Source organism: Galeopterus variegatus, unplaced genomic scaffold (assembly GCF_000696425.1).
Source record: "Galeopterus variegatus unplaced genomic scaffold, G_variegatus-3.0.2 Scaffold4313, whole genome shotgun sequence".
Lineage (NCBI taxonomy): Eukaryota > Metazoa > Chordata > Mammalia > Dermoptera > Cynocephalidae > Galeopterus > Galeopterus variegatus.
In genome coordinates, this window is record NW_007730424.1 from 112,070 (window position 1) to 133,885 (window position 21,816).

Here is a 21,816-nt window from a genome sequence, read left to right on the forward strand (position 1 = left end):
CTCTGTTCTTAGTAGGAAAAGTCCTTAATAAGAGAAGTGCCTCATTTAATAAATGCTTATTGAGCACTTGCTATGAGCTCGACACTGTGCTGATGCCAGATATCTGCTGGTGGATAGAAAGTTACATACACAGGAATTGTGGAGCTTACATTCCAGCTGTGATAGTCATTTACTTCATAATAACATAATACGTTACTTAACTGCTATTGTGAACATCAGAGAAAGTCAGGCAGAGGAGGGAAACATGTAGGCATCATATCCTGGAGAATGTTTCATTTGTGCTTGAGAAGAGTGTGTATTCAGCTGCTTTAGGATTAAATGTTCTGTATTTGTCTGTTAGGTCCATTTGGTATAAAGTGTAATTCAAGTCCAATGTTTCCTTAATGATTTTCTGTCTGCATAATCTATCTATTCTTGAAAGTGGGGTCTTGAAGTCTCCTGCTATTATTGTACTGTTATTTCTCCCTTTGGATCTGTTAATATTTGCTTTATTTATTTAGATGCTCTGATGTCAAGTGCGTATATATTTACAATTGTTATATCTTCTTGCTGAATTGATACCTTTATCATTATATAATGACATTCTTTGTTTCTTGTAACAGTTTTTGACTTAAAGTCTATTTTGCCTGTTATAAGTATAGCTACCCCTGCTCTCTTTTGGTTTTCATTTGTATGAAATATCTTTTTTTTATTCCTTTACTTTTGGCCTATGTGTGTTCTTAAGGATGAAGTAAGTCTCTTATAGGTAGCATATAGTGGGTCTTGCTTTTTTCTCCATTTAGCCACTCTATATCCACTCTATATGTTTTGACTGAAAAATTTAATCCAATTACATTTAAGGTAATCATACAGATAAGGACTTACTATTGCCATTTTGTTCATTGTTTTCTGGCCTCCTTTGTAGTTCCTTTGTTCTCTTATTCCTCTCTTCTTTGTAATAGATAATTTTCTGTAGTGCTAAGCTTTGATTCCTTTCTCTTTCATGTGTGTGTCTTCTATAGGTTTTTGCTTTGTGGTTACCACAAGGCTTACATAAAATATCTTAGAGTTATAATGGTCTACTTAAAGCTAATAACAACTTAACTTTGACTGCATATGAAAGCTTTCCATTCTTATCCTCTCCCACTGTTTTATGTTTTTGATGTCACAATTTATATCTTCTTATATTTTGTGTCTATTAACAAATGGATCCATAACAAACCTATAACAAGCCTATAACAAATTACTGTTAACTATAATTATTTTTAATACTTTTGTCTTTTAGCCTTTATACTAGAGTAAGAAGTGATTTACACACCACCATTGCAGTATTAGAGAGGCTTCAAGAATACATGATGAGAAAGGATAGTCTTTTCAATAAATGGTGTTGGGAAGAATGAATATCCACATGCAAAAGAATAAAATTGGACCCTTATCTTATACTATATGCAAAAAATCAACTCAAAGTATATTAAGGACTTAAATGTGAGACCTTAAGCTATAAAACTCCTAGAAGAAAACATGGGGAAAAGCTTCTTGACATTGGTATTGGCAATGACTTTTTGGGTATGACACCAGAAGCACAAGCAAAAAAAAGCAAAAATAAACAAATGGGTCTATATCAAACTGAAAAGTTCCTATACAGCAAAGGAAACAGTCAACAAAATGAAAAGGCAACTCATGGAATGGGAGAAAATATTTGCAAACCATATATCCAGTAAGAGGGTAATATAACAAATATTTTAGGAACTCATACAACTCAATAGCAAAAAATCTCAAATAACTCAGTTGAAAACAGGGCAAAGGATCTGAATAGACATTTTTCCAAAGAAGACATACAAATGGCCAAAAGGTTTGTGAAAAGGTACTCAGTATTACTAATCATCAAGGAAATGTAAATTATAACTAGAATGAGATATCACTGCACACCTATTAGGTCTTATCAAAAAGTCAAAAGATAACAAGCTGTGGTGAGGAAATGGAGAAAAGGGAACTCATATACTGTTGGTGAGAATGTGAACTAGTACAGTCATTACAGAAAACAATATGTAGGGTCCTCAAAAAATTAAAAATATAACTATCACATGATCCAGCAGTCCCACTTCTGGGTATATATCCAAAGAAAATAAAATTAGTATCCTGAAGAGATATCTGTGCTCCCATGTTCCTTGCAGCATTATTCACAATAGCCAAGATGTAGAAACAACCTAAGTGTCTATTGACAGATGAATGAATAAAGAATATGTGGTATGTGAGGGTACTTCAAAAGGTTCATGGGAAAACTTGTATTATCTTTTAATTGTATTTTTCCACAGACTTTTCTAAGTACCCTTGTATATATACAATGGAATATTATTCAGCCTCAAAAAAGAAGGAAATCCTACCATTTGTAACAACATGGATGAAAGTGGGAGGACATTATGCTAAGTGAAATATGCCAGACACAGAGAGACAAATACTACATGATCTTACTTGATGTGGAATCTAAAAAAGTCAAACTCATAGAAAGACAGTAGAAGAGTCGTTACCAGGGGTTGGGGAGTTAGGGAAAAGGGAAGATGTTGGTCAAAGAGTAGAAACTTGAAGTTATAAGATGAATAAGTTCTGAAGACCTAACGTATAGCATAGTGACTATAGTTAATGCACTGTATACTTTAAATTTGCTAAGAGAGTAGGTCTTTAGTGCTCTCACCACACATACACATACAAATGGTAACTTTGTGAGGTGATGGGTATGTCAGTTAGGTTGATTATGGATGGTAATCATTTCACAACATATATGTATATCAAAACATCACATTATACACTTTAAATACATACATTTTTTAAGGTGTCAATCATACCTCAATACAGACAGGGGAAAAAAATGGGTCTACCCTTGGGGAATCTCACATTCAAGTTGGGGAAAAGAAAGGAATTGTAGAATCATAGACAATGTGCTAAAAATTAATAGAAATACATGAAAAATACACGGGAGTTCTTAGGAGGAGCTACAGGCTGACCTAGCAGGTGGAGCTGAGATCAGGAGGGACTCTCTCAAGAAAGTGATACTTGAGCTGAATTGTGGAGAATGAGTCTACTAGACTGAGAACGGGTGGGATAGACTCTTCAGGTAAAGAGACAGAGAGATGAAAATTCAAAGAGGGCCTAGGTGTTTGAAATTGAACAGAACATAAGAAAAGCTAAAATATAGGAGTGAGATGGAGATAGAGACAGAGACAGAGATAAATAGAGATAGAGATAGAGGTAGAGATAGAGATAGAGATAGATGGAGATGGAGACAGAGATAGAGAAATAGGGAGATAGAGAGATAGAGAGAAGCAGATGAGGCTAGAAAAGCAGGGGCTGGATTTTAAAGGGCTTTGAAGGCCGCATTAATAGGCTTAGGCTTTATCTTGCAGTGTTGGGGAAGAATTAATAGAACCTGATCAAGGTGGATAAAGGGCTGGATCTGAGCCATGCAGAGCAGATTTCAGGAATAGAGCCTGGAGGCAGGGAGGACTCTTACTTGAACCTTGTCTCTAGGCACATCTGACCTCATGACTGACAAAGCCCTATGTGCTAGTAACCTTGGAGTCTGAGACCTAAATCCTCAACAGTACTCTGCTGACTTGGCTGAGTCAGGGCAGTTGCAGTCTGACATAAGGGGAGAGAAGGGATTATGCCATTGAAATATTGGCAGGATTCATCAGTTTCTCCATTCTCCTAACTGCCTACAAGCTAGTCAGGGACCTTATTACCTTTTCAAATGAATGCACCAATTTGCTGTCTACTGCTTTACTTGCAGGGCTGCCCGATGCCACCAAAAGAAAACTTTCAGCCCATCATTCTATTTGTGAACTTACTGATTTATTATTTCCTGCATAACATTCAGTCTTTTGCCAGGTTTTCAAAACCCTTTATAATTTAATCCCGCATTTCTATCTTATTTTCTACCATTTCTGTTATGCCTTCTTTACTTCATTAGACCATGACTACTCTTATTTCTGTATTTGTGCACATACTGCTAAACTTTTCTCATGTCTACCTATATAAAAATCTATTGGTAAATGCAAATCACAAGTACTATTTATTTAGACATTTATTCATTTACTTCTTCACTCACTCACCATACATTCATCAAGGCTCTGAGGCAGGTGCCGGAGTTACTGGGGTGAGCAAGACAGGTCCTTACCCTCAGAGAGCTCAGAGTCAGCCTCCAGCTGTGTCATTTGAAATGCAGTCCTTGGACAAGCAGCATTGGCATCACCTTCGAGCTTGTTAGAAATGCAAAATCTTAGACCCCACCTCCAGACCTATGGAATTAGAGCCTGCATTTTAACAAGATCCCTAGGTAAATTGTGTGCACAATAAAATTTAGAATCAGTAGTCTAGGAGACAGGCATCGAACAAGCAACTAAGATAGCATGTGAGGACTGCTATGATGCCGGAAGGACGAGGATAAGAGAACTAGAACCATGTTGTTGAATGTTCAATTATTTAACGAGCATTTTTCCCACTGAATTAAGTAAATAATAATTGTGTTTGTGTGTGTTCATAGATATCACATGCTATTCCTCTTGAGAATCTCTCACTCACCTATCCTAGTTCTGAGTCCACTGTAGGACTACCACATACCCTTGCTAACACTGATTGATTGAATTGTTTACAGAAGCACTCAAACAAATTTGAGAGTTTTAGATGTTTCAGCAAATGATGGAATTGTTCGATTTTTGCTAGTGTAGTTTTGATTTATTGAGTGTGGGGGGTTTTGTTTTGCTGCAACAGAAATAGAATGCTGTTTATCCTTTTCAAAGCCACATCGTTTCACCATGGTTGACATAAAAAGGGGTGGAAAATTCACAAGATGAAATGGAACCAAACTTTTTACAGAACAGTTTTTGCTTTGTGGTTCAAAGATATGGATGAGTTTGCTCTTTCCATGAGTTATTTTTATTTCTATCCAGTGCAGAGAGCTGGGTGATTCACGATTCAGCCAATTCCCCTAATTTAAGCACCCCAACACATCCATTACTTAGTAATACCCCTAGATTCAACTTGTAAAAACTGTACTATCTAAAAACAACTTTTCTACTTTTTTATCTATCTCATGATGTGCCAAAGCAACCCACAGCTTTCCTTACACATTTGGGTGAGACTAAGTGTTAATAATAGCAACCATGTTTTGAATGTATAAAAAATTCCTTTCTGTTCCCCACTACCTTCTATCTCATTTAAAATGTAATTTCTTCTCTTAGGTTAATTTAAATGAAAGGGAATTAACCATTCTCCACCTTTTCTCTGGCAGTCTCTAGAGTTTTACATGATCCAAGTCTGGTTGCTAAAGAATGTTTTTTCTACCTACAAGTATTCTGAGCTTTATCCATCAGTTTTAGGTGTTTTGAAACACTGTCTGAAAAATCACTGACACAGAGTCTTAGTTATTGATCTTGTTCTAGACTCTTGAGAAAAGCTATAATCATTGGTACTCCAACAGAATCTTAGTATCTCACAGCTAGAAAACGCTGCATACATTATCTCATATGAACCTCTATGTGAAAAGAATCCCTCTACACCACATCCCCGCCACCCACCCATGGGATCCTCCAGCCTCTGTCTCAGCACCAGTTTACAAGACTTATAAAGCTACACTAGTAAAGATAGGGCAGTATAGAGGCAAGGATAGACCAGTATATCAACAGAACATAATCAGGAGTTCAGAAACAGACTTGCATGTATTTGGTGACTGATTTATGAGAAAGAGGTATGCAGTAGGAAAAAAGAATGACCTTGAAATAAATCACGCTAGTTTGATAGGCTATCCATGTGCAAAAACAAACAAGCAAACAAAAATCAATCAAACAAACAAAAAAATCTGACCCTCTATCGTACATATATCCATGGGACACATAGATCTAAATACAAAAGATAAAACTAAACCTTTCAGAAGAAATCATAGAAGAATATTTTCATGACTTTGAGGTAGGCAAAGACTTCTTAAGAGAGACACAAAGAATGCTAGCCATAAAGGCATAATCTTGCTAAATTGGACTACATTAAAACTATGTATTTCTGTTCATCATAAAACACTGCCAAGATAGTAAAAAGATAGGTCACAGAATGGGAGAAGATACTGAAAATATGTACAACCGGAAAAGGACCATGTCAGGGATATATAAAGATCATCTGTACAACAAGAAAAAGAGAAAAATGGGCAAGAGACTTACAAAGTTACTTTATAAAAGAGGCTAGCTATCCAAATAGCTAACAAATATGAAAAAAACTCCTAGTCACAATGGAAATGCAAATTAAAACATTAACGTGATATTAGAATACATCTACTTGCTAAGATGGAAAAGGTAAATGTGGAGCAGTGGAACTCATATACATTGCTGAAGAATCTGAATTTGTGCAGCTGCTTCTGAAAATAGTTTGGTAGAATTCTTCCTATTGTAGAATATACAATAGGAAACTATACATAACTTAACCCAGGAATTCAATTCCTAGTTATATACCCAACAGAAATGCAAGAATGCTCACCAAAAGACTTTACAAGAATATTCAGAGCAGAACTATTTATAACAGCCCTACACTGGGAACAACCCAAATGTTCATCTGCAAAGAATGGATAAATAAATTGTGGTATATCCATAAAATGGAATACTGCACAACCATCAGAATGAACTACAACTATATGTGATAAGATGGATGAATCTCACAATACAATATTGAACAAAAAGAACCAGACACAAAAGAGTACATACTGAATGATTCCATTCAGGAAAGTAAAAATTGGCTCAATTAGTAAAACTAATCTGTGGTGTCAGAAGTCAGGATAGTGGTTACCTTTGTCATGGGAGAAGTGTGGGGAAGGAAATGAGGAGGTGCCTGAGATTTTTGCAGTATTCTATTTGTTAATTTGAATGCTGATTACACAGGTGTTTTCACCTTATGAAAATTAATTGAGCTGTATATTTATGATTTATGCACTTATTTATTTGTGTGTTATACTTCAGTAAAATTTACAAAAATAAAATCAATTATTTGTCAAAGGGGGGAGTTATGAGGGAAACCCCACTCTTGCTAAAATCTTCCTTTGCTCAGTGTGTTATCTCAAATTTAAGAGGGGAAAAAATCCATTGAATAAAAAAGTGGTTGAAGTTAAAAAAAACAACCAACCAAATAACACAATAAACTATGAATCTGCTCTGTATAAGAAAATTCTCTTTTCCTCCTTTGAGTTTTGTTGCAACACATATGGTGAAACGTAGAAGCCATTGGCTTTCTAGGGAAGCTTGATGGATTTGCTTCTGGTTTAATTATGTGTCTTCCCTTTCTCCCTCCCCAGCCAGATGGGTAGATGAGGACTGACCTTCTACCTGTCCATCTCTCCCTTTTGGGTTACCCATGGATGGCACCTAGCTTTGTCAGTTCACTGTCCCTTGGTGTTAGTCTTACCTCCGTAAGTAGACTATAAATGTCATGGAAGCAAAGACTTGGTGTTTCTTATTTCTGTGTGTTCATCATGGTACTACAGAGAGTACAGACTTATCACAGGCGCTCAGTAAACACTTCTCATCATAGAATATCAGATCTTTTGGATTGTGAAACCCAAGGCCTGAGGAGGGAAGTAACTTGCCCAAGGTCACATGGCCCCAGTTGTACCTTCTCACTCCTGTCCTTGTGCAGCCAGCCTCTCTCCACAGCCTTGATGAGGAAACACAACCATGTCCCTTTCGTCCTGTACCTCTTGGCTTTACTTCTCAGTCAGGGATGCAAAGTCATAGCTACTCAATTTTGCAAACTTTGATTGTTCTGCTCAGCTGACTCCACTGAGCAACACTGCCTACATGGAGACCCCTGGCTGTGGTGAGGAGGAGCAGTGTATAGAGTCTCAAAAACCAAAGGCAGTGAGCTTGCTCATTTTAGTGTTCAGGCCTGTTGAAGGGTTTGCTGAGGCAAAATGAGGACACACTAAGCTCTTCTGCTCCTCCTGTCTCTTGTCATTTCACTCCAGGGATTATGATGAAGTGCAAGGCCCTACATATCCTAAAAGATGTTGACATCTAAACCTTAATCTTTTGAAAAATTGCTCATTGTTTGTTAAGAGTCGCTTGAGTTATTTTCAACAAAAATGCTTCATCTAAGTCTGGATTATAAAATGCTGCGTGCTGACTTAGCCTGCTATGTGAACTCTCTCAGTCTTGGTTTCCCAGACTATAAACTTGAGGTGATTAGATGAGAAACTATATGACTTTTAAGCCTCTATTCTGTAGATTAATTAAGGACCTAATTCATAGATTAATTAGCTTAACAAATAATTATTAGCATGTATTATGGACACAAAATATTACTAAACACTAACTACATGGAATATTAATATGCATCATCTATAAAAATGTCATATATATCTCATTTGGGAGAGGGTGGTGCTGATAACACCAAGGCCACAGGTTTGGATCCCTATATAGGGATGGCTGGTTAGCTCACTTGGGAGAGCGTGGTGCTGACAACACCAAGTCAAGGGTTGAGATCCCCTTACCGGTCATCTTTAAAACAAAAACAAAAACATATATACATACATCTATATGTATATCTATCTTTCTCTCTCTATATATCTACATCTACTTGAAGAGAGAGACAATACATGCCTTTTACCAAGCACCTCTTACATGTCAGGCACCATGCTAAGTCCTTTAAATTCCTTATCTCATTTAATCTTTATAATGATTCCAAAAGGCATTATCTTCATTTTATATATAAAATGTAGCAGATCGTATTTTCCAAAGATGGCCACAACAACCCTTCCCATTCTACATGTTCTTCTTACAGCGTGACATTGACACTTGTCCTACCTAAACATAGAACATGTTCCTCCCCTTTAAATCTGGTTGGGCTTGTGACTATGGCAGAAGTCACACTATGTTATTTCCGACAGCAGGTCATGAAAGGTGATACAGCTTCTGCCTGCTTCTCTTTGGGATGCTTGTTCTTGGAACCCGGCCACTGTGCTGTGAGGAGGCCCACACAGGAGCATGGACAGGGCACGTGGCTGCTGGACATGCAAGGGAGAGAGCTTTCAAGTGATTCTGTCCCCCAGTGTCAAGTCATTCCTCAGCCTTTTAGATTTTTTCCAAGACTGCAGACATAGGCAGAAACAAGCCATCTGACTATGCCCCTTTCTAAATATCCTGACCCACGGAATCCAAGAGAATAATAAAATGGCTCTTATATTATGTCACAAGTTTGGGGTGGTTTGTTTTACAGCAGTAGTAGTGGAGGCTCTGAGATGCAAAGTTTGTGGTCCAGGGCCACATAACAAGTTAATGTAAGAGCCAGAGTGAAGCCCAGGTCTAACCCCAGGCTGTCTGTCACTCCATGATATATAGAAAAAAACCATTGTAATGCTGACCAGAAAGAAACAAAGCTACGTTTCCAGGAGAGCAGGAGGGGACTGGTGGACATTGTGGTTTGGCAGGGAAGGGGTCATTGCCAGGGAGATGAGTCATGTCAGGGAAGCAGGCAGATGCTCGGATAAATTCCTGTCCAGGAACTGAGCTGAGAAATAACCATGGGATGGAATGAGCGATGCTGCCAATATCCTCAAGTCATAATACCGCACCTGGCAGCCTTCCTACTTCTCCTGGGAACAGCCCCCAGACTTCCCTTTGGCCGGAAGTGGGACAGGAGCACAGCCAGATTAGGAGATGCATGTCAGTGAGAGCTCTTAGCAGAGAGTAAATGATTGGTGGGAGGCCAGGGACAGGGTGGAAAGGAAGTAAAGTGATTAACATAAAAGAAGGGAAAGAAAATGAAGATTTTAAAACCTCTGCTTTATGCTGGGCACTAGGCAACATATTTCAGCCTCTGTTTGCTCATGCACTGTTATAAGAATCCTGTGAAATTGCTATGAATAGTTAAGGAAACTGAGGCTCAGTGGTTAAATTACTGGCTCCAGTCTTAAAGCTTAGTAACTGATAGAGCTAGGATCCAAACCCAGGTCTGTCTGAATAATGGGATACTTGGTCTCAAAACACAATCTCCCCTTCTTTGCTTGCCCTGTGTCCTTGCTTCACGTGGAGTTCCTTCTATAAGTCTGGCTTTATCCCTTGGGACTAGACCAGGTTTCTCCTTTTCTATAGGCCAGCTCAGATAATTTTAGCTTTCAGTGATCTTTTTCTCTTCTCTATTTATTAACTATAAATTCTGCTCTTGGAAATTATTCAAATACACATCCTGCTTTATTATCTACATTTTTCCTTGCGTACTTTGGTTTTTTTACTCCCGTGCAAACTGAGAGGTCTGAACTCATATTTCTTGCTTCTGTGAATCTGCCATAATGCTTATAATTATGCCAAATGCAAGGTTTAGGTCCCAGGTGGTGCTCAATTAAAATACTAAATTGATTAATACATGTCCATCTTAAGCAGAAAAGAACAAAACAAACCTCCTCTCCATTCTTTCTCATTTCCAGAATGGGACATGAGGGAGAAAATGAGTACCAGGGGGGTGCCCAGAGAGAAGGGAAGGCATTTTTCCACCTGACAACCGCTTCTGCTTGCTGCTCAGGAGGTAAGTCACCTGGCAGTAGTAGTGGCCAGTGACTCCCTGAGTGCCCAGACAGGACCCTCCGAATCCCAGAAATTAGAACGTGCTGACAAGGCCCATCCATGGTGGACTAAGCCTTAACACCACTCAATAAAGGCACTCTGCAGGGAGTTGCAAGCTACTTTCTGGAGCTCTTTCTGGTAGCAGCTAAAACACTGGCCCGACATTGTCCATTTTAGACTATGTTTCTTAGGTGACACTATAATGGCCTCACAGCAGGTTACAAGGTCCCCCAAATCCTGGTATTAATGTATCATTAAAGTTGGTGAGCTCTGAGCCCTAGATCAATGAGTATCTAGGGATGATATTGATTGACAGGTGCCATGACTGCATGTGCAGGCCCCAGTGCCTTTCCTCATGGTCATCCTCCACCAGATTCCCCTCCTTATTTCTTTTTCTGCTTTTTCAGAAAAATCTTAAATCAGCTTTCAAGGTACTGTCCATGCTTCCCCGAAGTCTCTATTCACCTCAGCCCACACTAATTTTTTCTTTCTCAGAAAAACTCTAGCACCAATTCTATAAACCACAGAGGCCAGCCCTTGGTTACACATTCCCCTAGTCCCTGTATTCCCGAGAGGCAGCAGTGGTTGGTAAAGAGTGTGTACTTTGGACCAGCAGGACTATAACCCACTGCTTCCTGGCAGTGCAGCCCTGAAGATCTTCACGAAACAGCACAGCTGTCTCTGCTCAGCCGCCCTAACAGCTGCGTCCTGCTGCACTGGGTGATGAGCTGTCATTTCTTTGCCCAGGCTTCTGCTGATGGACACTGGACTATTTCCAGCTTTTAAAAACAACAGTGAAACGAAAATCCTTCTGCATACATCTTGTCACATTTACACAACCATTTCCATGTGGTAAATGTGTAGACTCCACATTTTTCTCATCCCCACAATTTTAAAGCTGTTTCTGATCCTTTTTTTTCCTTGTTTTCTCTCCAGTCATCATTTATACCTAAAGTGCTCCAGTTAAAAATGTGCCCTCTCCAGCTTTGGCTGTGACTAGGGAACACTCCACAGTCACTTCCCAGCTGAAGCCAGCTCTCCAAAGTGGCACCAGTTATAGTGTAGCTCTTGTCTCTGTGTCGCCACCTCCCTTGGGCCCGGCTGGCCACACTGCACTCACTCTTGGTGGGCGTCTAATGCTCTGCTGGAGCTCCCTCTCTTCCCTCAGGAGTGGCTTTTAAAGACAAAGACATTGTAAGAAATAATAATAATAATAATGGACTAAAAACCCAAAGCACAAAGGCCCATAAAAAAAATCAGAATTAGGGAACCCTATAGAAGAAAAAGGATACCTTTTCTTTTTATTTCCATGAATTACAACAATCCCCAGGGAGCCCTAAGGGACCTTCAGAACATTTCTGTCTTGGAAGACAGCCATGGGTCAAGGATAATTCATGAGTGTTAGAATCAGACAGACACAGGTTACAATCTCAGCTCTGCAGGGTACCCACAGGCGATGGAATTAATCTCTCTGGGCCTCAGTTTTCTCATCTACAAAATGGTGTCAACGTACCAGGCAGAGGTTGTCATTATGATCAGAAGTAACATAATTTAACATTTACCAAAGTTTTTGACACATAGTAGATGCAACAAATAAAAGCAATTATTATTACCATTTTCCCAGCAAAGAGAAGAATTTTCCTGAATAGTGGGGTAGCTGGCAATATTAGGATGACAAGGGATCTTTTTTTCTGGTTCCTTTTAACTTTATCTCCAATTCTTCCACTTCTCCAAAACCATTCAGACACCAGAACTGAGTTGCCCTATGTTGCACATGTAGTGACAGCCAGGAATTCTCTCCACTAGCTTGTTTTCTCTCCATTAAATAAAAAATATGACATGCTCCTTAGAAGACTACTCTGAGATGCACATGTTCATTGAATAAACATGTGTTGAATATTTAGAATGTAGAACACCTCGTGTCGGGTTTTGAATGAGTTGCAGAGATGTTTGCTAGTCTGTCTCATAAGGAACAGACATGAGCATCTACAGCACAGGGTTGAAGATATAAGATGCCCTCAGAGAGGATCAGATGACAATGGCGATAGCAATAACGTCAACAGCATTTACTGTGTCAGCCCTGTGCAAAGGAAATGCTTTCCATGTATTATGTCATCAAGTCCTCAAAATATCCCACCTGAGGTAGGTCTTCTTATTATCATCCCTATTTTCCAGAAGAGAAAACTGAGGTGCAGAGAAGCTATTTTCCCAAGCTTACACAGCTAGTAAGTGGTAGAGCTAGGATTTAATCCCAGCAGCCCTATTCCAGAGGTCATTGCTGTAAAACATAAATTCAGAGGAGTAATTGGGACAGGATGGGGAACAGTGAGAATGCAGCATCTGCGGAGGGGGAAGGAGTTGAGTAGGAATGATAGGAAAGGTCACTGAGCAGAGGGAAGGACAAGGGCATAATAACAGCATGGAACTGGGGAAACAAAATGAAGCACAACTCAGACTGGCTGGAGCCTTGGAAAGCTGGAAATCAAAGGGAGATTAGTTCGTTTTTGTGTTGCTACAACAGAATTACCTGAGACTGAGTAATCTATAAAGAAAAGAGGTTTATTTGGCTCATGATTCTGGGACAGCTGCATCTAGGGTGGGCCTCAGGCTGCTTCTACTCATGCTGGAAGGCGGCAGGACAGCCTGCAGGTGCAAGCAGATCACATGGCAAGAGGAAGCAAGAGAGAGGAGGACAGGAGGTGCCGGGGTCTTTTAAACAACCAGCTCTCATGGGAACTAATAGAGTGAGAACTCACTCATTACCTCCAACCCTAGGGAGTGTATTAATCCATTCATGAGGGATCCACCCCCATCACCCAAACAACTCCCAACACTGCCACATTTGGAATCAGATTTCAACATGAATTTTGGGGGAACAACATATCCAAACTGTATCAGAAGACTTAGATGGGTAGATGGGGACCATCTTGTCCCCATTTTGAAGAAGTAAAAGGGAGACCTACAGAGAGCAAGTGACTCACCCAGTGGGCTAGTAATAGGCTGAGACTGAACTGCTTTTTCAGCTCCTTTACCACCTCATCCAACCCTTGTGACAACAGCTGGTCCTGCTTCTCCTCTTGTGTGAGACCCCACCTGCTCCCAGCAGGTGCTGTGTCTCCTTGTGGGGCCCTCTCTCCTTAAGCCAACAGGTACACACAGTGACTGTCATCACCTAGGTTTGTGTTTTCTGTGTTAGTACCCCTGACACCATTTATTTTCTGTGGGTACCTTGGGCTTAATTCACTAGGGTAAAAGTATATATAAAAGGTACAGTGAAAATGATTCATTCGCCACAGTTGGATGGCGGCACCTAACTCATGTTCAAAACTGTCCGGCTTCCCTCCCCATAAAAGTCTGAGCATACCTCCCCCATCAATTCAATCCATTATGCTTTCATTTTTCCCTATATATGATTCAGTGCTTCTTTACAGCTGAATAACTGGGTCTTCCAGCCACAGGTGCTGTATTTTCAGAGAGGGTTTAAAAGAAACCAGAGGTCCTCTCCAGGACAATGTGGGACCTAGGAAGATAGAGCTAGCTCTGAGTAGGCCTCTCTGGATACAGAGATGTGAGCACCATCTGTGTTCTAGTGTAGCCTTCATCCATGGTCTATATTTCCCAAAGTATGTGAAAGAAAAGAAAAACACAGCATTGGATTTTATACTTGAACCAAAAATGGAGGGGGAGGGGAGAGGAAAATTCCTTTTTGAAAAATATATAAATACAATGTTCCAAGCATGTCTAAATGCATTAAATGCTTACAGTGGTGTGTTTTATACTCCTCGCCATTCTTCCAGGGGTCTCAAAACTGGTGGCCCACAAGCTGAATCTTGGCACGCTTTTGTTTGATCTGCACAGAGTTCCCATGGAAATGACCGTCCAGAACTGACCAGGAGCTGCCCTCATTAGCTGACACCTGCATGCTCAGTTCACTGCTGCCCTCAGCTGGCCTCCATCCTTGTGTTACTGAACTGTCCCTTCCCCTCCCTGAAAGCCAGAATCCTCACCTCTCAAATTGGGATGAGGGTATTGATTACGTTTTTAGTTTGTTTATTGCCTGCCTTCTCTCACTGGAATGGAAGTGCTAAGAGGGCAGGAACATTTGTCTGTTTTGTTCAGTGATGTCTCCCATAGCACTTGAACCATGCTTTCCACATAACAGGAGCTAAAGAAACATTTAGTAAATGAATAATTGGTCCTAAACATCCCTTTCAGATCAATAAAAAACTTTCTGAAAATTTGCCTATCATGAGTGTGGAACAAAAAACTCTCTGCCTTGATTAAAATGGTCAGACTGTAGACTTCCAGAGCAATCTAGAGAGAGAGCCGTTCGACTCCCTCCTTGCTGATGCTGGAACTGCTGGCTGAGACACAGAAAATGATGCTTTCATTTGCACATCCAGTGAAGGCTTTTATCCTTCTGCCATTGCATTCATTTTAATACTTCCATGATGCTTTTGGAGCTTCTGAAACTTCTACACAGTCTGTGAAACTGCTCAGTCATAGAACATGGCTCTGGTCTCACCATCAGGTAGCAGAGGATTAAAATTGAAAAGGTAGGAGGCATTAAGCTGGAGTACGCCCGACATCCACAGTTATCCACGCACACATCACACCTGCCATGATTACAGAATCACCTCACCTGTGCCAATCTCTGCTGGTGTTGTTTGTTAATGGTGAGAGAAAATCAGTCAAGGGGATCATACTCTGGTGAATCCCTTTGTGAGCTCCTCCTGATAGCCTGGCTGCAGGAGGAAACAGTGTCACCAGCAAGGCCTCTGCCTTCAATGGCAGCAATTAGCCCTGGTGTGCCCAGAGCCTCGCTCACCTAGCAGGTAACATACTATAGGGGAACGAGCAGCAGATCCTGGGCTCAGTATTCATGGCTGTTGATTGGCACCATTTCTAGCTGCCCCATGGACCTTGCTTTCTGTACTTCTAAGCTGACTTCCCTGGACAACATCATAGATCAGTGACTTTCAGACTTAAATGCTCATCCGCCCTGAGGCAGAAAGGGGTGGGAGGCTTGTGAAACATGCACAGCCCTATCTCCAACTGCAGAGTTTCCAATTCCACATATCTGGGGTGGGGGCTGAGAATCTGCATCTGGACACATCCCAGGTGATTCTGGTGCAGGGAGTCGCAAAGAAACCCTCATACCTAGTTCCCACACCCAGAGCATCTATCACACATTTTTGCCTCACTGTTCTTCACACATCCTTGTGACACTTTCTTGTTTTTCCAGCAATAAACCTGTGGCCTAAATGAGCCTTGTGCTTTCAAAATGTAAAATGTTTTATAATTTCAGGCTGCTTCCATCAACTTCCTTGAATATTTACTCCCAACCTCCTCCTCAACAACACTCCAACAATGTCAAGATGAGCAAAATAAATGGGCCTGTGAGGCTCTCTCAGGAGGGGAGGATGAAGAGCAGGAGGTGAAGAGGGGTAGGTGGGTTGCTCACCATCTCTCAACGCTGACAGCGTTGGTTGCTATGGAATTTGTGTGTGAATGCAAAGGTCAGGCTGTCGTTGGCTATCAGCTTGGGCTTTTCTCATTGTACACCCTGTACCCATGTGAGTCAGTAACAGGACCCCCAACAAGTATATTAGCTGGGGTGGAGGGTGATGCAGGATTCCTGGGGAACTCCAAAGTGCTGATGCTCTCCCGCCTGAGACTTCTTAGTCATTACCTTCCAGGCGGAGATAATTACTATACATTCTATACAGTCTATGATCAAGAATAAAAGGGAGAGTTCTGAAAGCTGAAATCATAATCTCCTATTTTCCTCTATTCTATTCCCCTAGGACCCTCCAAACTCCTCTCATTCTCCTTACTAAGGTCACCTGAATCCAGAAAAGTACTGACCCCATGGAGAAGCCAGTGGGGAAGTGAGGGCCGTGGGAGCAAAGTGCTGGAGAGGCTCGATCTTAGCTCACTTGCAGGCAATGCAGTCTCAGGCTGAGTCTGCAGAGTAGGGTAGCACTGACTGGACATCAACAGGCCACAGACACTGCCTCGGTGATCTTAGAGAAAAATCCTTTTTCTCCCCTTTCGGGCCTCAGTTTCCTCATGTGTGACATGAGATGAGTAAATGAGAGCACCCTAATCGTCCCACTCTGAGCTAACAGTCTCTGGAACTATGGTTCCATGTTTTCCCAAAGACTGCCTCCCTCTTGGATTCACCCTTGAATATTCCTCCTCCTCATTCTCATAGAGCCAGTCCATCAGCAAGTCCTGTCAATTCTAGTTTCAGAGTAGATCATAAATCTACGTCCATGACCATCATGATAATTTCCATCACTATGATTTCCCCGGGCTGGCTATGAGAGCCTCTTGTTTGGTCTCTCCGTTTCCACTCTGGACTCCTCTCTGCTCTAATTCATTTTCCTCATAGCTCCCCAGAGTGGTATTTTAGCACGTAAATCAATCTTTCACTTGCTTAAAACCCTCCAATGGTTTTCCATCACATTTAGAGTAAAACACCAAATTTATACTGTGGCCACAGGGCCCTGAACGATCTGGCCTCTCACTATTCCTCCAATATTATCTCAAACCCCTGTTCTCTTCATTCCCTACAAGCCAGATACACTGGTCTTTCCTCCAGTGCTTGAGAGCACTAAGCTCTTTTTTACCTGAGGGCATCTGCACATGTCTATTGATGCGTCTCGGTTCTATACAAGCCCAACTCCTCGTCACCCAATCAACTCCTCAGAGAAACCTCCTCTGGCACTCTGAGTCAGTCTCCTTTAATTCTGCTTCCTTTATTATCTATTGCAACAGCAGGTTAATTTTATTCATAGTACATCACAATTTATACATTTGCAATTGCTTGATTAATGTCTGTCTTATGCTACTATACTGCCAGCTCCTTGAAGCAAAGGATCCCCCTCCCCGCACTCTATCGTCAATATATTTTCACATCTTCAGCAGCTGGAACCATGTCCTGCATGCCATAGGCAGTTAGTAATATCTGTTAAATAAACGAATGATGTTGGCACAAATAGGGGGGAAAGGTACAGAAAGGAAAGTTGAGAGAACCAAAGGTAAACTGTGTGATGATTTTTGTTCCTCTTTTAATACAATCCTTCTCAAGATGTTCCTTTGTATGAAGAAAAGAACCCAAAATACCAATTAAAAATAGGCCTTTGGGCACAAGAAGGAGGCCTACAAAGTCAGTTCATGGATGGCTTTATAGTTTCACCGTCTCTGGACAACAAATGAAAAACAATTGTAATCTGTGATATCAGCTGAGCTGAATTTTAACTTTCAATGTTAAAATGGGTTACACAAAACCGATTTATCATGTACACATTTCAAAGGGAGTGAGGAGGAGGCTTTAAAGAATTTCAGTAGCATTTGATGGCATAAATCATTTAATGTGATAATTACAGATTATTTTTACCTTTTTTTCATGCTAGTGCAGAAAATATCGACTTTAGGCACAGTGGCCAATGCTGCGGTTCAGCCCCGACATCCATTCCTACCCTTCTACTCTAGGATTGGAAAACCTAAATTCTTGCCTCCCAGCCACCCTTGCCACTAGAAGTAATCATGGGCCACTGCCCTGACCAATGAGATAGAAGCACACAGCTGCTTGAGGTGGAGAGTATTTTGTTAAGCTTTTGTTTTCCTGTTCCAAAGAGATCGAAATAGCTGGCACTTCTTCCCCTTTGCGTGAACATAGACAAAATTTTTGGAAGCTGCCATCTCGGGAACAAGAAGAAGAGGCTGAGAATCACAGAATAGCCAATCCTGATTGCACTGGGGCACAAGCCACTGCCTGCATCACTTTTCTTATAAGGTGAGAAGGATAACCCCCATCTGTTCATATTAATGAGGTCAGGTTTTGTTTGTTACTTCCACACAACCACATTTGGCCACACTTTGTTGGTTTTGGTTATTAGACATTAACTTTGAAGAGACTAGAAAGAGACAAAGCTACTTGTGTATGAGTGCAGATAAGTGTAATTCAGATGGAACTTAGTTCCCCAAATTCTAAATTAGTGAGAGTTTTTGATATATTCTTCAAAGAAGCAGCAAGAACAATTAATTGAAGCTCGTTTGGAAGGATGTTTGATGGGTGTAATCTCCTTAAAAGTACCTTCCACTGCAGCACCAGAGCGTCCAACTTTGTGCTGTACATATCAGAGGCTCATGAAACTTACTGACTTCATCAGGAAATACATAAACAACAACGACAAAAGTTTCTGTTGGTGTTTATTGTCGTCTGCCTGGTCTCTGCCCCTAATCACTCTCTTAGCATCCTTGTCTTTTTGACTGGCCCAAGGTGAGATGAAGTATTTGTCTTTTTAACATATACTTGAATTTCCAAGAAACGCTGTGACAAATATTCTGACTCTTAGGGGGTTTCTATAGGCTCCTAAACTCTGGGATTGGCCAGGGTGGGCTTGATAAGGAAAAGTCTATCGCAAGTGGATAAAACCCCTTATTCTGGCAGCTCACTTCTGTATCTGTCAGACCGTTTCATCCAAAGTCACAAATCCTTTCCCCCAGTTTCTGTGAGGAGGAAGGACCAGATATTGCTGGTCTCTGGAGTGAACCACTGGCTATTTCTGCTTTGTCCATGAACTTCCCTGGAAGAGGGTACTAGGCTTTCATGTCAGGGTGAGCAGTGGCACTGTTTCTTCTAGTCAAGTTTAGTCAAAGTCCAATATATAAATCAATAAAAAAGACAAAAATAGCATCTATTTTATATAGTGCTTCCTCTGTGAAGGTAGGGTACTGTGTTATGGGTTTATATCTATCAATCTCTTAAACTTCACAACAATGCTTGAGGCAGGAACTGTTATTTCCATTTTATCAATGAAAAAACAGAGGCATAGAGTGGAGTTGTTTTATTAAAGTTAGGGAGGAGGGAGGCTGGCCATGTTGCTATTCAGTTTTACCTTCAACTTGGTGTCAGCTCTCAAGATACCCTAAGGGAACCCTCGGAAATCCAGGAAACACAGTTTGAAAGTCCTCTGGCAGCCAGAGGTCACAAACTCAAATACCCTCAGGGGCCAGCTGAGTAGCACAGGAATGAAGGAGGTCAGGTGGGGGCTGGGGTGAACTGGTGATTGCATGGATCTGCTAAAGAGGGTGGCTGCCACTCAATTTGGACAACCATTGCCAAACACTGTACAGATTAAACAAGAACATGTCTGACAGAGGACACAGTTTGGAGACCATGAACCTGCCCACTTATGATGGAAATAATGGAGAAACAACCAGCTTATGGGCCTTTTCTGACATGTGCGTGTTTTGATGAACCTGCATTTTACTGACTAGATAAGAATCATTTCTTCCCACCGTTTATCCACTGGCCTGATTTATTTTTAAGCAAGCCCTTCCCTTGCTTGGTTCTTTCTACTCTTCACCATGTGTTTGCCAGTATTGGCCAAGCATCCAGTCTCACACCTCCTCTTCCACACTTCCCCACCCCTCTGCTGCTGACTGTCTTCTTATTTAAAGAAAAACAAAATCATAATGGTGAACGATGAGACTTCCTAAATTATACAGCAGGCAAAATAAGTCCTGGGGGAAGCTTGTTAGGCAGATTTCACTCCATTGCTGCTTAGAAATATTGGTCATTATTGACACTCAAGTGCAAAATGTAGACAAGTGGTAAAGATGCCCCCAGCACATGTCCATGTCATCTTGATATTTATGCCCTTATGCTCCCAGATCTATCCAAGGAGGCCAAATTCTAAGACATTCCTTCCTGCATGCTTTTGAAATTTAATAACCTACAAGGAAATGCCTACTGGAGAAAGAGTTCATAGACATTAAGTGACTGTAAAGGGAAATAGAGTTAGTGCTTATTTATCAGGTAAATTGGAGGGGATTTGTGGCATGAATATTCTAGAACATAGTCAAAAGTACATAAAGACAGGAGGGTCAGTAAATGTGGGAGTTAGTCTAGATGGGTAGTTTTAAAATTTCTTTTCCCCTCTCTCCTTTCCGTGCCTTTCTTTCTTTCTTAGCTTCAGAATCATTTTTTTTTCAAAAGAAATTATATTCACAAGTTCAAAATATAAAACAGACATAAATAAAGCTACTCTGATTCCAGTAAGGGGCTGAAACCCCACTGATTTGGTTAATCTCAGTGTGTTATTTGGGGCACCTCTGAGAAATCTCATTTTTGAACAACAAGAAACAAATTTATATCACCACTGCCTCTAGATTATTTCTAGGATCTTTCTCAGAACTGAGAAATGGATAACCCTTTTCTCTTTAAGATGAAGAAGGCAAGGTCTACTAGGGTGCAGTGACTCACCTAGGGCCACAGGAAGAGCCCATGTGCTACGGCCAGTACTAGAACCCTCTCACAGCCCAGTGCTCCTTCCACCATGCACAAGTGGTATAGGACGTGGTCTGAATCTCAACTCTACTAGCTGCATAACCTTTCTGTAAAAGGAGATGTAACGGGGATCCCACCTTGCACTTCTGTGAGGACTCAATAAGACAAGTGCAAGCACAGGGCTCAAATCCTTGCTTGGTATATGGTAGGTGCTCAATAAATGTTAGTGTACCACACTGATCCCCCATCCTTTCCCTGTACCTTTCAGCTACAGGCCACTAGAGTCCTGATTATGCCTATTAATCTTGACAGAGCACATTAACCAGACAGCAGATGGAGTTGGCCTAGCCACAGGATGCCTGCAGATAATCCACAGCATGCAATGGGCAGATGACTATAAAGAATAGTTGAAAAACTGAACACGATGAAGTCTGAAAATAATTCCCACCTCTTAACTTTCCAGTATTCTTTTCCAAGAAAAATGTAGCATTGAGCAAAGGGGTTGAGAAGAGCTGACTGACCTGGGAGAAATGTCACATCCTTGCTGCATGAAGGCTCCCAGGGAGAACCACAAGCTGTTGAATATCCCAAACTCATTGGACTGGTCACTGGTTGTCTGGTCCCGTCCTTCCTCAAACTCTTCACTGTGCCATTCATAGGGGCTGAAGCGGCTGACCAGGAAGAGGACGACACTCACTCCAATGTAGGCAAAAACGATGCACATCCAAATCTCATAGGCCAAAGGGTCAAGGAAGGAGAAGACCCCTGGCTTGGACTTCTGTGGTTTTTTAATCATGATGGAGATCCCCAAACTCATAAAAGGCTTGGAGAAATCTATAACCTCTTCCCGGACCAAGGTGATAGTTAAAGGAGCCACAGCCACATCTGCTCTCTGCAAAAAAAAAAAAAAAAAAAAAAAAAAAAAAAAAAGGAAAAAAAAAAGCT

At 40.9% G+C, this 21,816-nt stretch overlaps 1 protein-coding gene across 2 annotated transcripts in view; it reads right to left on the reverse strand.

Moving 5' to 3' along the window:
* Positions 1–21,816, reverse strand: part of GRIA1 (glutamate receptor, ionotropic, AMPA 1) — a 152,040-nt gene that overhangs the window by 70,318 nt on the left and 59,906 nt on the right. For both annotated transcript variants that reach the window (XM_008587235.1, XM_008587236.1), the window contains exon 9: positions 21,393–21,763. In XM_008587235.1, the coding sequence (XP_008585457.1) occupies positions 21,393–21,763 (371 nt within the window). The remainder of the gene's footprint in view (positions 1–21,392; positions 21,764–21,816) is intronic.